Source organism: Periplaneta americana, chromosome 9 (genome assembly GCF_040183065.1).
Source record: "Periplaneta americana isolate PAMFEO1 chromosome 9, P.americana_PAMFEO1_priV1, whole genome shotgun sequence".
Taxonomy (NCBI): domain Eukaryota; kingdom Metazoa; phylum Arthropoda; class Insecta; order Blattodea; family Blattidae; genus Periplaneta; species Periplaneta americana.
In genome coordinates this window covers 14,303,086-14,321,961 of record NC_091125.1, presented here as the reverse complement: position 1 = coordinate 14,321,961, position 18,876 = coordinate 14,303,086, and the positions used below count along the sequence as shown (strand labels likewise).

The following is an 18,876-nucleotide window of genomic DNA, read 5'->3' as shown; positions in this document are numbered from 1 at the left end:
ACCTAGTCTACCTCTATTGAAAGGTGTAACAGAATGCGAAACCCTTATTAAGATTTATGGTTTTCCAAGAAAACTTCCACCTTGTTGTCAGCTCATCTTCCTAGCATATGAAAACAGACTTTTCTGGGATTTGTCTCCCTCATCCCTTATAAAATAGCCATGTCTACACTGTGTGGAAGTGAGAGTGTAACTACTTTCTTCTCTTCTAAAATGTGGTAATTCGATTACAATTGGAGCCAGTCTTCTGTTTCGACCACTGTACCGCAGTTGCAGTTTCTGTACTGAGTCTGTATATGAAAGTTGTGTGTTTAGTTTGATAAAGAAAAAAAAAATCAGTTTTCTGTGGCTAGTGAAAAGTGTAAACTCCATTATGTCATATGAGAATTTGATAGGTAAACTCGGTAAACTTGGATTTAAATTGAAGGATTGTGGAGAGGTGCTTGACAGAAAAAAAGTGCAGGGAACATTGTTATTAAACATAGAGTGGCACTTGATTCGGAGCATGTGAATGCACTCACATGTTTAAAATCATGGATGAAGCAGTATTAACTAGGTGAGTCTTCATACTTTTTGTTATTTATGTTTGTCTCAAAAATTCCCGGAGAAATTGACACAATAAATTATAAGCCTCATAATAAATATGTTAGTAAGTAATTAAAATAGTTGTTTTGTAATATAACGATACAATATATAACATTTAATACTTATGCTTATCACCGATCACAAGTTAAATTTAATAATAATTGTTTATTACAGTATACAGTATTAAAACATTTTTTCAACTCTATCAAAACTCGAGTAATCGATTAAATTTAAATAGTTAATCGATTAAATATTTTGATCGATCAACTGCACTACTTTATACTAATATTTTTTATATTTTAATTGCTTTCCTAGCAAACAAATTCTGACTTTCGCTGAGGACAGACTTATTTTAGCTCTTGTGTAACTTTTGCTTCAAAATTTTAAGCTGCTTTTTCCAGTGTAATGTATTATCAATATCGACATGAGAATTGGGTTGAATTTTAATCTTATTATCTTACTGCTAGACTGATTTTGAACTTCAATTTGATTAGCTGTTAATGGATCTCTGTCATAAATGTCTGCATTCTTCTTTCTCCTGAGGATTCAACATTCTTCTGATTCTTGAGTGATTTTCGATGTTCTACTTGACTTGATAAATATTTCGGCAAATTAGAGAAAATGTGAGGTACAGCTCCTAGTTGTACTAATATCCGACGCACTCTGTCTTTTGACCTTTTGCAACAAAACAGTCTGATTTTATAATCATGTCTTCTGAAAAATGCACGTCAGAAATACGATTATTTACCGAAAGCTGCCTATCTTTCCGCGGAATTGCTCTGACCTATTTCCCAAACTCATCTTTTTCTTTGGGAGGTGAAAACAAAAGTATTGTCTCATTATTTATATTCTATTCCAATCTACAACTCGGAACAAAACAGCGTTTTGTAATTGTTTTGTAAACCACACAATATTCTTTTATTACTGGTCATTTCAAGGGACTACAAATTAGAGACATCTACACAATCCTCAACAGCCTTAGCAACTTTCGCCATTAAATGCATGAAAAAATATTTTTTGAGGTGTCTGACCTAATGAGCTATGATCACAGTCTAGTATATACAGTCACGAAGCTCAATATGTAGGAAATATGCATCCAGTGACAGTTGAACTTTAGTTGCTGGCCACTAGGATCGCTACTATCGCACAGTCTATTGTTCCTAGTACTCTCAGTTGCTAACCACTTGGAGCATTGTATCACGAGAAATGCAAAAAATCACCTCAAGCTTCGTGACTGTATGTACTAGACTGTGCTATTAGCTCAAAAGATAGCTCTTAGCAATCGAAGCACCATTAGTTCTCAGGCCTTCCACCGACAATGAGAAAACGTAGAAGTACTTACACTATTACTTCTATTCGTCCTGCTTATACTTACACACGAAATACTCGATTGGAAGAATTTAAATTATTCATTTATTAAAATTATGGTGCTCATGAGCTATATATAGATCGTTGGTACTATAGGTATCCTTCAAGCAAAACTCAGCTCAAACTCCTCTTGCTGCGCATGCTATACTCCTCTTACCCTCCTGCAGTAGGCGGGTTCTTTAATAAGCGGCTACTGGTGTAGCTATAACGGCTACAGTTGCAGATATGTGCACTCAAAGAGCAGCTGTAACAATAACCAATTAAGTGAATATAACATTACAAAATGTTAACATCGTCTCTTTCTAAGTCACAATCGGTACCTATTTTCACTGGAACTGTCCTCATATTTAAATTTGAAATATTTAATTTAAATTAAATTAATATTTAATACAAAACGCTATGTGACTCCCTGACTCTGTAGCAATAACACGTGTTCAGTTCAGCACAAGAAGATAATACTTGCGCATGCGTATAGTGTCGGTGGTGTGATTGGAGATGGGGAGCATGCTGGGAAAGGGAGCAAACGTCATCTGCGCAAGACAGTCACGCCCGCTGGTTTCTGCACACTGAGTTTTGTTTGTTGGATGCCTATAGTAATATATGTATTAGGAATATAATATGTGGTGATTACATTCATCTGTTAATATTGAACTAAATTTATAAATACCTAGTTGACTGGTTTCGGCTTGGGAGCCATCTTCAGATCTGATGAGTCCTTGCATCTTCCAGTGTATTCATTTCGCTTGAAAAGGGTGCATTTGTGTTGTGTGTGTGTGTGTTCTGAAATTCAGTTGTGTGATGAGGATTTGTTGTGGGTGTGTTTTTGTGTATCTGTATATTTCGTATTCTAGTGTGTTTAGTTTCTGGTTTTTAGGTTGGATATGTAGAATTTCCATGCCTGTGTATATCTTGCTGTAGGTGTAGTTGGCGTTTGTGATATGTTCTGTGTATGTGAAAGTGTTGTGTGATTTGATTATGACTGTGATGTGTTCTTTGTAACGTGTTTGAAATGATCTGCCTGTCTGTCCTATGTAGAAGTTGCAGCTATTGCATGTGAGTTTGTATACACCGCTTAGGTTGTATTTATTTGTTTGTGTGTTGAGATGCTTTGTAGAGTGTTCTGTGTTCTGTGCTATGCGATGTTGCAGTTTAATTTCTTGAATGAAGATGCGATCTTGTGTGTGTTTTTGTTTTCGTATGTTAGTGTGACGTATTTTTTATGTTCTTGTGTTTGTGTTATGTTTCGATATTTCTTGTAATTATGTTTTGTATTTTTTTATTATGTTGTCTGTTATGTTGAGGTAGTATCCATTTTCTTCTGCTATGTATCTGATAGTATTTATTATTGTGTGTAGTCTTGCTGGCTCATTGGTATGTTGAGTAGTCTGTGTATCATGGCTCGAAATGCAGCATGTTTGTGTTGTGTTGATTGATTGTATGTGTTGTATATGTGTGTCAATTTTCTGTAGATTTTTAAGATGTGTTTGTTATCTACTGTGAAATATTTTTGTTTTGTGATGGTGTCTGTAATGTGGATGATTTCTTCGATGTGTTCTTATGGTATGTTGTTATTGTTGAGCATCTGTTCTAGTATCTGTAGTGTGTTCTTTATTGGTATGTTTATGTATAGGTTAGTTGTGTCAAAAGATGCTAATATTGCACTGTGTGGGATATGTTTGTCTTTTATTTTATTGACAAGGTCTATGTTGTTTTTTTATTGTTGTCTGTTTTTCGAATTTTATGTTGTTTCTTATGTGTTATCCATGTCTGTAGTTTGTATGCTGATGCAGATCGGTCATTTACTAATGGTCTTATTGGAATGTTTTCTTTGTGTATTTTCGGTAGTGCATTTAGTTTGAGTGCTTCAAGTTTGATTTGTTTTAGTGTTGTTTTTTGTTGGGTATTATGCGTCCGTTTTTGTTTAATGTGTTCTTTATTGTGATGTGGTACTGTGAGTTCTGTGATGATGTTCTCTTTAAAGTATGTTTATATTTTATTGTGCATATCTTGTTTGTGTATGATTACTGTGCAATTTCCTTTGTCTGCTGTGCTTAATATATATATATATATATATATATATATATAGTTCATGGCTTTTGTAATTCATTTACATTTACCAAATTCGTTCATAATATTATTGTATTTGCAATTTTGTAATTTTAAGAATTTTTGTGAATTACTGTTAAAGTTAGTTACATTATTTAGCCATACTTCCAGCTCACTAACAAGTAGGGACACCCGATTTTCGCGAATGTTTTTTTCACGAATTTCTGCTTATGATATGATATGATTTGTTGTCCCACAACACATTCGATCCTGCTGGCCCTTCACATTCTCGTATATAGGCCAGCATTCCCATTCACTACCAGTACACTAGTTTTAATTTACATGTTACGTGACCAAAAACTGCTCCTCTCTTCTCTTATTCGTAATCTATGTCTTCTCACTTCCATATCATTTCCTCTACCCTTCACCTTCTATATCTCCAATGTATCAGCTGCCTCCATACTATCATTCTACTAGGGAGGATTGGAAAGTAACGCACAACAATTTCTTTACGGTATAGGTCCGTACTATTTTGGTTAGGACGTTCAAAGTTGGCAGATAGTTAGTTTGAATCTTGCGTTACAGACAGCAATAGCTCATTAGGTGTCACCCTAGCAGAATGAGCAGTAACTACTGAGTAAAGATGGAACATCTGCTAGCATCATCTACTTGTGAAGAGCAGTGAGATCACTCGTAATGAGTGCACCTCTGCACATAGTGTGTTGGAAATTGTGCCACTGTCACACATCTGTGACACAGTGCATGAAGGTTGGCCACTAAAGAGAAACTAAGAGGTGAAACTTAAACTGAAAGGATTCAATTTGGCATTGGAATTGGAATCCGGTATGGCTTAGTGGATAAAGTGTCAGCACGTAAAGCTGAAAATCCGGGTTCGAGTCCCAGTGCTGGAGAAAATTTTTCTCTGCTCCACCCATCCATCATGAGGTGTAGTTCGTTTTTCTGAGCAAAACAAAAGAGTCCGAGTGAAATCCACAGGGAAATGTTGGAAGTGTATGGTGCTAATTGCCTGGACTGTAGCAACATCTTCAGGTGGTGCAGGTTCTTCGAAGAAGGTTGAATAAATCTTACTGTTGAAACAAGTTCTGGCTGACCAGTGACCGCTGCAACACCACCCAATGTCAGAAGCATTGAGGCGGCAGTCAACACCCTGCAGCCCAGACCTCGCACCATCTGAGTTTCACCTCTTCAGACCAATGAACAAATTCTAGAAGGCCAACACTTTGGTTCAGATGAAGAAGTGAAATCAATCGTACGCAAGTATATATATGCCCAGAGAATGGAGATTTATGAACGTGGTGTACTGAATCTGGTGTCGTGATGGCGGAAATGTGTCAAGAGACTTGGTTCCTGTGTTAAAAAATAGGTAAAACCTTTAACTTTTTTTCTGCATTATTTCGTTTTGTTTACCTATTAAATATGTTGCCACAAAAAATTGTTGTGCAATACTTTTCGATCCTTCCTCGTACTTCCTTTCATTATCTACTTCTGATCCTTGCTTTATCTCCTGTTCTTTTTATTATCCATTTAATCCATTCTCTCTTTTCTATTCCACTCCTATCATTTACAATTACTAATTCTTCACTGTTTTGTTCTTCCTTTATATTTCCGTTCTTTATTTTCCTGTCCTCCCCGAGCCTTCCCCTTCTTTATTCCTTGTTTCCTAATTTCTACCAACTCTCACTCTGACTATTTCTTATTCCTACATCACTTTACTATTTACATTTCTTAACATTACACAAATATTCTTTACCTTTACATTATTTGTAAAAACTATGTTCTTCTCAACTTCCTCTCCCACTACACTCCATCCTTTTTCTTTTCAATTTCCTTTACTACTTTTTTATCACTTACACACCATTTTCTTAAATTGTATATTGTCTTTCCTTTACTACTACACATCATTTTCTTGAATGGTATATTGTCTTTCCTTTACTACTACACATCATTTTCTTGAATGGTATATTGTCTTTCCTTTACTACTACACATTTGCTTTCCACTGTTTAATCACTTCTCACTATATACATTTTCCCTTCTTGTCAATACCCCTCTTTCTTTCTCTTTATCTTCCTTCTTGGTCTCATCTTTCCTCCTAGCTGATAATCTGTATCAGCTTTGTCTGCAATGCTGTCTCTGCAGAAATTCCTGCTGTCTCTTGCATGTCCTTGATTCTCCATTCTTCTTACTTGGCCTTAGGGTGATGTCATCACTGATTTCATCCAAGTGTCGACTCCACTACTCCTCGCTCTTTTCCTGATGTCACTCACTCTATCTTTACTTATCATGCACGCTGTCGAGGGGGTTTTTGTCCTCGCACCTGAAGCATGTCCGGAATTTGGTGTGGTTAGCTGTTTTCCTAACTCAGAACTCTCTTGCGTCCTTACTTCTTATCTTCTTCTGCTTCAACAGTACCAATCATTGAATGTTTTTTCACAGTATCCCTTATCCTTTGCTTTATATCTCTTCTTATTCCTTTATTTACATTTCTAGGCAGAATTCAACATCGAAAAACTCTCTATTGATTTCCAGTTTGTGGCTCACAAAGTGTCCATTTTTTCTCAAAACCATCAACAAGGGTACCAAAACCTTTCTTTTACATCTCACTTCATATTCGAAATCGTTTTCTATACTAATGCTTGAATCTTTTAGCAACCTTCTATTGCTCACAATCTTTTTCTTCATCATTGTATTCACAAACTTCACCAGTATAGGCCTATTTTTTCCTCTCCCTATCCTATAAACTTCCTTCACTTGTCCATTCCCAGCACACATTCAAGTTTCCCAGATCTGTTCTTTTCCTTGTTCTTCACTACCGAAAAATACTAAGTTGTTCTTCCTTTGTTCTTCTTTCCAGTATTTTAATTTTCTTTTCAGCATACTATTTTCCTTTTGCACTGATTCTATCTTCTTATTTATTTCGTCGATGTTCTTTCTTAATCTCTCTGGATCCATTATGTTCAGTTCTCTCATCTCGCTTTCTTCCCTCTTCTTTTCAAATATGTGCACTTCTTCACTTCACTACAATAGCAAGAACTCATCCACCACACATTCAGCTCGTCATGCTGCTTGTTGAGGACTGAATTTCTGCTAATATAAATCAGAGAGTTAAAATTTTTATAGGTATGAACAAGACTCGTTCTGTAAACATGTTTTACGATCGCAACTTATTGCGAATTTTGCTCGTTTTTTCTCCTCTTTTTTTTTTTTTTTTTTTTGCGAATCAGGCTCATTTTTTGTGTTAAATGAGATTTTTCATGAATGTGGCTGAATCGTACATTCATTGGTTACGAAATTCCATTATTTTATTTTCGGCAATAAAACATTAAAAAAATTACGAAATTAATGGGTTGTCTTCCATGTTTTATTATATGAAAAGTATGGCTGCTGAGCTGTGAAAAATGAAAATTTGTGTATTATACATGCACAATGCTTAGCTTCGTTATGCACTAACACTTTTATTTATGTTAGTAGGTTATTTTTACGACGCTTTATCAACATCTTAGGTTATTTAGCATCTGAATGAGATGAAGGTGATAATGCCGGTAGGTTATTTAGTGTCTGAATGAGATTAAGGTGATAATGCCAGTGAAATGAGTCCAGAGTCCAACACCGAAAGTTACCTAACATTTGCTCATGTTGGGTTGAGGGAAAACCTCGGAAAAAACCTCAAGCAGGTAACTCTTGCCCTGACCAGGAATCGAACCCGGGCCACCTGGTTTTGCAGCCAGACGCACTAACCGTTAGTCCACAGGTGTGGACTGCACTAACATAGTAATAAGAAATATGTAATAGAAATTTATAGTGTAAGAGAGTAAAATTAAATTTTATCTGCGAGTGGAAAGTTTAGCACCTGAGGCAGAGCCAAGAGTGATAATTTCTACAATCGCATAAAATATGATTACTCTCGTATGCTATACAATATTTTATCCATTATTGGTATCTAAATTTAATTTTAAGTTATAGGCCTTTCTTTGTAATGCATTGTTCGTGAAGAAGTTGTGAATGAATGTATGGATTTTATTATTGTTAATATGTTAGTTGTCATGGAGAGAGTGATTTAAAAAATTTTAGTTGACTGCTGTGAATAAAGCAATTGTTTAGGTTGCTAAGGACGATACCAGTCATGAATATAAGATATTTACCGCATTTTGAGCAAGAGTACGCAAGAAAGACTACGGAGTAATGTATTTTAATAATTCTACAACCAAGAGGCCTGTCATAGTGTGCAAATGAACATAAGTCTAATGTTTATGGTATTCACATGACACTTTTAGAGCAGCGATCATCAAAGCACTGCAAGCTCAGGCTAGCTTCTCTTACCCGCGGACAAGACACAGCCCTAGCGTGCAGTCGTTGCTGCTGGAGGGTATGCTATCTCTCTATCCCTTGTGCACGACGGAGCAGAGTTTCTTACCCTCCATGCACTCTACCCATTTCAGCAAGTGCTGATGACCACTGATCTAGGGTGTAACTGGCCTTAATAATACTGGTTTGGGTTTTCCTGCCAGCAGAAATTCTCTCTGGGTTAAATTTGAATGGAGCCATGCCATGCTAATGACAAAACCAAACCATTTGAAGTTCTACTGAATATGATGATCGATAAAGTGATTTCCATGTTTAAATACAAAAACATTTTCTTCGCGATTTACATGTTTAAATAGTGACTTTTTTCACGATTTACATACTTAAATAACTTTTTTTTCCACGATTTACAGTAATTTTATTTACCGACATTGATATATTTTATTTACCGTTTTATGGTGTCCCTACTATTAAGTAGCTAAAAAATAATAATAATTTCTAAGAAAGTTCAATGAAGTCTTAAACTCGCATGTAGAAGTGTGCAATCTTAAGTCTGATTAGTCTGATTATTAATCTTCTGGCTGTCAGATCAAATGGGACTAATCAACTCCGTAATTTGTTCGAAACTTTCAATATAACAATTCTTCCACTCAGTCCTACCCACCACACACCTACTTCCGATACTTTAATTGACCTAATCATTACGAATAATTCTGACAGAATTCTAACTTCAGGACAGTTACCAGTTCCGGAAATATCTGGTCATGATCTTATTTTTGCCGAATACTCTCTTCAGTGCCCAAAAAATGCAGCTAAGGTAATTACTTACAGAGATCTAAAAGGCATTGACAACGACCAACTAACTTCTGATGGCTTACAAATGCCATGGCATACTATTTTTAATTTAATCACAGTTGACGAAAAAGTTGCCACCTTTAATGACATGGTAATACAATTATTTGACTAACATGCACCTTTGAAGAAGAGACGTGTCACCCACCGACCTGCCCCATGGCTGAATGACAGTATTCGTAATCTTATGACATCACGTGATGCTGCTTTCCGGAAGTACAGACACAACATATCTGCCGAAAACTTTAACAACTACAAAAAACTTAGAAACAGAACCACACAAAGCATTAGGAATGATAAACGCTGTCACACCCTGAGTCTCGTCGACCCGTCCATTCCCCCGCGGTGTCTTTGGAATAACTTACGTGATATGGGAGTAGGGAAGAAAGCATCAGAAGCTGAAGTTATAAACATACCACTTGATAAACTCAATGAATACTTTACCTCACCTCCCACTATACGACCTGAAAAACAGTCAAAACTAAATACAATTAAAACTCTCCCAGCTAATCCTCCTCCTTCTCCCGATACATTTTTCTTCTCGCACATTACTGATTCTGAAGTAAGAAGGGCTCTTAAAAGCATTAAATCTAAACCACAAGGCACTGATAACATAAGCATAATCTTTATCAATAAGTTAGTCGAGGTCGTGCTTCCTGTAATAACCCATATTTTCAATTCATCAATTATCACGTCTGTTTATCCGCAACTCTGGAAAACAGCTTAGGTACGCCCACTTCCTAAAGTAAATTCACCTGCTTCTGCAAAAGACTATAGGCCAATCTCTATTCTTCCTGTTTTATCTAAAGCCCTGGAATGCATCATTCATAAGCAGTTGTCAGACTACCTAATAGAATTTAATCTTTTAGACCCTTTACAATCAGGATTCAGAAATGGCCATAGCGCTTCTACTGCTTTGTTGAATGTTACTGAGGACATACGCGCAGCCATGGATAAACGACAGGCTACTGTACTAGTTTTATTGGACTATAGCAAAGCCTTTGATTCTGTTGACTTCGATCTACTATTGACTAAACTACAAATGCTACATCTTTCTGATAGTGCTATCACCTGGATGTACTCCTACCTTACTGGCCACCAGCAGCGTGTCATATCTAATAATCGTTTCTCATCCTGGCATACTGTAGACACAGGAGTTCCTCAGGGATCAGTATTAGGCCCCTTGCTCTTCTCTATTTATATAAATGGAATTTCTAAATCATTTAAGCACTTACTTACTGGCTTTTAAGGAACCCAGAGGTTCATTGCCACCCTCACATACAGATATCAAATATATGCAGACGACGTTCAATTGTATATTTCAGCCCGTCCTGATGCACTAAATGATAGCATTAATAGTCTCATGAAGATCTTGATTCCATCTCTTCCTGGTCTCAACAATTTGGGCTTAACCTAAACGCATGTAAATCACAGGCTATTCTGTTCGCGAACAGTAGATTAATTCCTGATGTCAACGACCTGAATATTCCACCTGTGAAACTGAATAAAACAATCATCCCGTTTAGCTCTACCGTAAAAAATCTCGGAGTGCATTTCGAATCTAATCTCAATTGGGATATGCATATTAAATATACATGTAAGAAGGCATTGTCTATTCTCCATTCACTAAAAAGATTGTATCATTATCCATCTAAATTAAAACAGACACTGGCACAGACACTCATTCTACCTCACTTCGATTTATTGTGACGTTTTGTTCAGTGATCTCAGGATTGATTCCGCTCAGAAACTACAGCGTGTTCATAACACGTGCGTCTGCTTCATTTGTAATGTTCAATACTACGATCATATCTCACCTTCTTTCGAGAAGTTATCATGACTTAGGTTATATGAGAGAAGAAATCTGCACTCACTTTCTCTCTTATATCGAATTATGCACACTTCATCCCCCTATTATTTATTCGCTCGTATTCATACTCTCTCTCACTATCATAATATTAATACTCGATCACAACGCGATAACATGCTAGAAATTCCACTTCACACATCATCTCTGTATTCCTCATCTTTCACTGTTGCTACCTCTCGTCACTGGAATTCTCTGCTGCCTGAAGTCAAGGGCTGCCAAACATTTAAATCTTTCAAATCCAAGTTAGAAAATTATCTTATGACGAGTTGCCAAACTAACTTACTATTATGACAAGTGTTGTATTGCATGTTTCCCCGTATTCACATTTTTTTTTTTTGTTCTAGTGATATCTAACTTATTTTATATTTTTGTTTTCATATCTTCCGATAATGCTACATCTATAATGTGATAAGTTGAGCTATATAATCATAATTTTCCTTACTGTGTTTACTTGAAAATATTTTATTCACTGTATGCTTTGTACTGCACTATTTTATTATTACTATTAGTATTATTATTACTATCATTACTATTATTATTATTATTATTATTATTATTATTATTATTATTATATTATTATTATTATTATTATTATTATTATTACTACTACTACTACTACTACTACTATTCTTATTTATTATTATTATTATTATTATTATTATTATTATTATTATTATTATTATTGTTATTATTATCAATAATTATCTTATTTTTTTATACTTTATACTTTGTATGTCTCATTTATTTTGACCTGCTGTTCACATTTTATTATGGTTTTTTCTTTCTTTCTGTATGTTATATATTATGTCTGATTTCTACTTATTTGTTGTTTACATTTTATTATTATTATCTTATTCAATTTCGTGTGTAAAATTGTAGTGTACTTTGTAAATTTGTAGTGTTTTTTGTAATGCAGTTTTACTCCTGGTTGAGTGTTAGAGAAGGCCGTATGGCCTTAACTCTGTCAGGTTAAATAAATCATTATTATTATTATTATTATTATTATTATTATTATTATTATTATTAGTGAAATATGTTATTAGTCAGTGATGTATGCAATGGAGGGGAAAGGAACTGGCCAGTCTATCCTATTATCTCCTGGCTTAGTTGTCTCATAAGTGATGTCTGTCATAAGATGTCACTTACGAGGTTCCAACCAGTTTTCGGACTGTTGGCTAAAATAAGTTGAAATATTAAAATAAATAGATTGCATGTTCGATGGTTGGTTGTTTCAGGATAGATATGTTTCACTTACTCTTCGTGATGGAAGAGTACTTTTTCGAGTAGGATATGGTGGAGAAACGCAGCTAGAGATGGCGTCTCAAGACAAACATAATACAGGCAATTGGACTATTGTTGAAGCAAGTCGACTTTTTGATCGCAGAAAGAAGCTTGAAAAAGGTTTTATTGGCTTTTTATTAAATACAAAAACAATTATAATTAACAGTAGAGATGTTTTTAAAATTATAATTTTTTTCTTATTTTTGTCAGGTCTGCTAAAAGTAGAAGGCGAGGCACGGGATGGTGCTCCCACATCTCCTCCTGGTCAAGATGCGTTGCCTGACCTGTCTAATGCTTTATACTTTGTTGGTGGGATTCCACCAGGCTCATTAGGAGCAAGTACAAATAAACTTGACTTACCAGGTTCATTTCTGGGATGTCTCGCAGAAATTCAGGTGGTGCAAGATGGTTACAGTCCTCTGCGAGGTCAGTTCTATGGTGTGGAGGCTGGTTGTACTGGAACTGCTCTCGACAAAGCAAGCTTTTATGGCAGAGGTTTTTTACAGCTCCAATCACTTTCTCTTGAACGGCGAAATGCATCATTTGGATTTGTTTTCAGAACATTACAGCATAATGCGCTACTCATGTTGACATCATTCAGGTACCGGTACATTGTTAGTTTTCGCCAATGATTTCATATTGTGTAAAATTGAATTATTTTGGACGTTTAAACTTGATCTGTTTTTATATGTACTTACTGTAAATCATCACAAATAACATCATATAAATATTCACCTTTCAGCTTCCTTTTCTGTTCCTCTTCTTTGCATTGACCTTATTTCTTTACTTCTGTTTCTTTTTTAACTGATGCTTGCTGTCACTTTACATTATTGTGTATCCCTTTAAAATGCTAATGTAAAGAATATAAGTATTTCTTCACTCTTATCCTGTAGCTTGAATTTCAGTTTTGAATGTAAATTGTAACAATGAATTCATTCGAATTTTCATTTTGCAGTCACTCCGAAAATTATTCTTAAAAATTGGATTGCAACATGAACACTAACAATATTCAAGAGTAGGAATATGAATCATATAGCGCATTAATGAAGCAGCACTTCATGTTTTATGGAGGCTGTGATAGCATCACAATTAAGGAGTTTCTCTGAGAACAGGAAGATCACAGTTTTGATTCCTGATGAGGTCATGGATTTCTTGCATTGATCCAATCCTTTTGGCTGCACTGTGGTCCACTCTAGAAGAAATGAATACCAATGCTATGTTCTTGGTTACATATAGTACAGGCATCCCTAATGCTACTCTGTGCTGATGGTTCCTATTCGCCATGTTTTACATAACAATATTAACATTTTAAGTTAATGCATAAACAGTAGAACTTCTATTTAACGTTTTTCTGGGGACACTGAATAATTAACCTTAAATGGGGGTTGATGCTAAATAGGGGCTTACTACTTTTGTTTAAAAATATTTGAATACTTTTACAATAATGCTATTTATTTGCAAAAGAAAAAAAAGACTACAGTAAGTAAATTATGGATAATACTGTATAAAAAATGAAAAACATAAGGGGAACTGGGTACTGAACAAGTTGTCTTCTCGCCATCTTGGATATTATAGTATTTGGAATTTTTGTTTTACATTTTGCGAATCAAATTAATCTTTTCCGCGAGAGAAAGATTTTTCCTTTTCACAGCCATTGTTTTCTACTGATGTGTACAATAACGGTGAAAAATTCCATCTCTTCACACACCTCAGCGAGCACAACAGAGACAAGAAGTGATTGTCATTGATGGCTGCTACATCCATAATTGAATGTGATTGGTTCTTGCAAACGGCAGAAATTAGCAGACTGTTTGTGTTCTGTTCTGCTATGTGTTATTGTGTTTGTGATTGATTCTCACAAAGTGCGGGAATTAGCAGACTGTCTTTTTCTGCTGTATATGTTATTCAGCTTGTGGTTGGTTCCCGCAAAGGGCAGGAATTAGCAGACAAATAGGAATCCAGCTTCATGTAGATGTAGTGAGAGAGGGGAATCATGTGGCAGTAGGGCAGCAGCATTGCCAAGTGTTTTATGTGCTGAATTGAGATGCATTTATTTTAGTATTAGTCGAGATTAAAAAAATTATTTAAAAACAATTTTTAATGTAAAATGTGGGAATTAGCAGACTGTCTTGTTCTGCTGTATATGTTATTCTGCTTTTGATTGGTTGCCGCAAAGGGCAGGAATTAGCAGACAAATAGGAATCCAGCTTCATGTAGACGTAGTGAGAGAGGGGAATCATGTGGCAGTAGGGCAGCAGCATTGCCAAGTATTTTATGTGTTGAATTGAGATGCATTTATTTTAGTATTAGTCGAGATTTAAAAAAAAATTAATCTAAAAACAATTTTTAATGTAAAATGTGGGTTTCACAGCAAAGAGAATAACGTTAAATCGAATATAAAAATATATTAATCATATGTAATAATTATAGAGACCGTGAAATTTCAATGCTAAATGCGGAAAAACTTTAAATGGAGGTCACCTGGGGTTTTACTGTATTAACATTTAGTACCGGTAGTATTTAAAAAAATATATAAACAAATGGAAAGTTGTATTTTTTTAATTGACTCAATTTTTATATGTTCCCTTTTGTATAGACTGCCTCTGTTGTTACATAAGATGTGAATTATTGTTTCTTTTGCTTTCAGTCCCCCCCCCCCCCGCCTCCTCCCCTAGGGAAAATACTGAATTCAACACTGCTCTGACTTATAAATTGACACCACTATTGCGTCTTTCAAATCTCGTGGGATAGTATCATGGTTTATCCATTTCAGATATACGTATTAGATATGGAATCATGCCTTCCTTTCCCAATTTTAACATATCTGCCACAATACCATCAGGTCCTACTGATGTATGAGGTTTCAATTTAGAGATCCTTCCTCTTATATCTTTAGGCCTGATAGTAAACTGACCGTATTTTCCACAGCAACTAAGTTAGGTATTATTGTCTTCTCTCCAAAAACAGTTGCATAAAAAGAATTTAGTTTTTCTACTTTTTTATCGTCATGTACAACAAATTTTTTTGTCATTTTTTAGAGGGGGAATTTGAATAGTTTTCTCTGTGTTATTTCCTCATATATTTATGAAATTTCCTCCACTCGTTTTGTTCACCTTGAAAAAGTTTATGTAGGTAATTTTCCTGCACTTCCTTTTTGCAATAAGCATTTTTTTTTATATTTGTGTGAATTTTGCTTGTTTTAAAACATTTTCCTTATGCTGGCCATAGGATTTTCTTAGTTTCCTTTTCAGATTTCTTTGATCGTTATTATAATATTCTGGATCAGAATTGTTTCATAAACATTTCACTGGGGTAAATTTGTATATCCTGTAATATAATTTGTTTAAACTCCACCTAGCATTCATATACCTACTGCCCATTACTACCCATAATGAGTATTTTTTTCTAACAAGGTACATTCGCGAAGTGCCTGAGTAGTAATGGTATAAAATCAAATACGATAGAAAGTTCAGCTGTAATCAATGGTTATGGTACCGGCACCAATTTAGCTGTCCATAGTGTTAATTATACAATGTTAATGAGCCTAGATAGATTGATATAATAATGAATACGAAAGGAAAGTCAGCTATAAATAATGATTATTCTACTAATTTTAGCTCTCCTTACATTTACTTAAACACATTTGTGGGTGTTAATGTAGAAATCTGTTAAGCACAATGTAAACGACAATAAGCACATTGGATGAATGATGCATTTCTGCAGTTGGGAGATGAGCAACTCGAATCTTCAGTGTCCCAGATAACATTGGCAGGAGTTTGAAAGGCAACATATTTAACTGGAAAAGTAGCTTTCTTCCAGGCATGCTTAATCATGTTAGTGAATATGGAGCAATGAACTGATTATGGATAAGTGCATGAAGGTTGATGATAGCGTTACAGCTCTGGAGGTCAATATCAATTCTGTCGAGTAAAACTCTCTCACAAAAATGTTTTGACGAACTTCCTCCATTGACGAAAAAAGTATACATCCAACGATTGAACAAGGGAAGTTGTACCAGTTGGAATGATTGTGACCAGTATGTGTTTATCCGGAATTACGAACAACAAATGCAATATAATTGCAGAATTCTCAATCTCTTCTTGTGATTGAGAATGTTTGCGATTAACACTCTTGTGAATTGCCTTGAAATTCCAAACCCAGATTGATCCAGATTTGAAATCAAACATTATTTTCAGTTTGATGAAGAAACTGGAAGACACCAATATCACTGAAATACTGGAAGACACCACTATCACTGAAGTCTTGGAAGATGACAAACTTGAGCAAATGGAACAAAACGTGAGGAACTGAAGTCATTTCGGAGTACGTGTGGCCTCATTTTCAAGAGGCAGGGGCTAATCTAATTCCTATGAAAGATATTGATATAAGACGGTGGACATGCACGAAAGCTAGGAATCCTGGATTGACTGGTATTGAAGTCACTAACATGATCGTTCCTAATTATTCAACAGCGGAAATTCTAAATATCGACCAATCTGGATTTAATTATGAAATGCACAGAGACCGCATACTATCTCGCATGGGTGAAAGAGATATGATTGTCGGAGTGAAATCAGCATATGGAATATCACATTCACATACAATTCAGCCCATTGTCCCCACGGAAGATAAACTTCTCTCTCCACTTCTTATTGTCTTACGTGAACCAAATGACACATTTCGTCCCCTTGTGCAGCAGAACATGATCCGATCTCCTAACATACTTGTTCAAAATCAGGTAAAGTGGACACGAGTATTCTTGAACAATGGTCAGATAACTGTCTCTCTCCCAATGTTGGAACAAAATGTTGTCTGGTTCTTGATTCATTTTCACTCCATCAATAAAAGCTGTTCGTAATTCCAGATAAACACGTACTTCTAACCATTCCACCTGATGCAACTTCCCTTGTTCAACTGTTAAATGTACCGGTATGTCAATGAAAAATGTTCTCCAAACGTTTTTGTGAGAGAGTTTTACTCGACAACATTGATATTGACTTCCAGAGCCGTAACACTATCATCAACTTGCATCAGGGTTGCCATATGTCCCGATATTCATATAAAGATCCTGAGTCCCACTTCAATTCGAGTCAGGACGCGAAAAGTCCCTCCTTTAGTAAATTAACATCACTTGTGTAATTTTATCGTTATCTAGTTAACTATTTTCTTCAAGTCCTAAATAATTACATTACATTTAAGTTAATTTTCTTAACAATGTAGGTTTGCAATTGGAAAAACACGAATATTTTGGCAAGTGTAATGTTTGTGATAGCGAATTAAGTAGTGAATATGATATTTCTAAACATTTAAAAAGAAATGTTCATCAAAAAATTTATGGCACAGAGAATGGAAAAAAGCTTATTGAAAATGCTAAAGTCCAGTGATAAATATGTGCAGAACTGTATGTTAAATTATGGGTTTCAAGCAGTAATATGCTAAATCATAAAATAAATATGAATTTAGGTATCAATAAATTTTATGTTAATTTTAATGAATTAATAAACATTGAAATTTAAGTATTTTACCACATGTGATGCCATCTTTTGGAATTTGAGCTTTACAGTTAAATAAACAGCCGAGGAAATCTAAGAGACAGAACTACTAAGTCATTAAGTTAATAATATGACATAACATATCATTGCCACAAGCTCTTCAGAAAGACGCGAGAAAAAACATGATGTAACTTACAGCCAGTTAAATATTGTTTTGTACTTGGAAACCTGTACGTATATCTTTTTTTAAATTGCAATTCTGATATTCATATTAGTTTCTTAACTGCATATAAAGGGATAATTTTTTATTCATTATTTTTGTACAGTCATGAAAATGTCAACTCTGCCCAGTCAATCTTTCTTCAAGACAAAACATAGGTACCGTATATGATGGAAAAGGATGTCCCTCTTTGGTAGATCTAAAATCTGGCAACTCTGACTTGCATGTATTTATCCATAATCAGTTCATTGCTCCATATTCACTGACATGATTAAGCATGCCTGGAAGAAAGCTACTTTTCTAGTTAAATGTGATGCCTTTGAAGTTCTTGCCAATGATATGTGGGACACTGAAGATTCATATGTGTTACTGATCTCCTGTCTGTCATCTATGCTGTGAACTCTGCTACTAATTGCATCTGCCCCATTGCCACCACCTACTCTGCCACTCCCTCCACTGCTCCCTCTGCTATTGTTTCCTGTATGTCCTTCGCCATTCCTGGTTTCCACTGCCTGCTATTGAAGACGCCACCATGAGGAGAAAGGTGTATATTCTTACCAAGGGTATTAAGGAAAGCGTGTCTGTGGTTTAGAGATTGCTTTGGAGTGGGGCATATTTGTGCCATTTGCTGATGACAACATCCGTTATGCTGGAGCGAGGCTAGCCAGGAAACAGAATCCAATTCCGGAATTTGGGGATGTGTAAGGATGAACAATGAAATCCCTGGAGTCTTTGTAAAAGCCAAAACTGTAGTTCACGAGACAGAATGTTGAGGTGTTTCTGGCATAAGATGAGCTGGGGATAAGTCCTGATCCTGAGGTTCAAACAGGCAATAGGTGCTTGC

At 35.4% G+C, this 18,876-nt stretch overlaps 1 protein-coding gene across 7 annotated transcripts in view; it reads left to right on the top strand.

Annotated features, from left to right (window-relative positions):
• Positions 1–18,876, top strand: part of wb (wing blister) — a 1,096,738-nt gene that overhangs the window by 999,884 nt on the left and 77,978 nt on the right. For 6 of the 7 annotated variants that reach the window (XR_011333780.1, XM_069834429.1, XM_069834431.1 and 3 more), the window contains 2 exons: positions 12,275–12,440; positions 12,531–12,921. Coding sequence is in view for 6 of the 7 variants with exons in the window: in XM_069834429.1 (XP_069690530.1) it covers positions 12,275–12,440; positions 12,531–12,921 (557 nt within the window). In the remaining variant the exon portion in view is untranslated. The remainder of the gene's footprint in view (positions 1–12,274; positions 12,441–12,530; positions 12,922–18,876) is intronic. The other variant, XM_069834435.1, reaches the window with a different exon arrangement.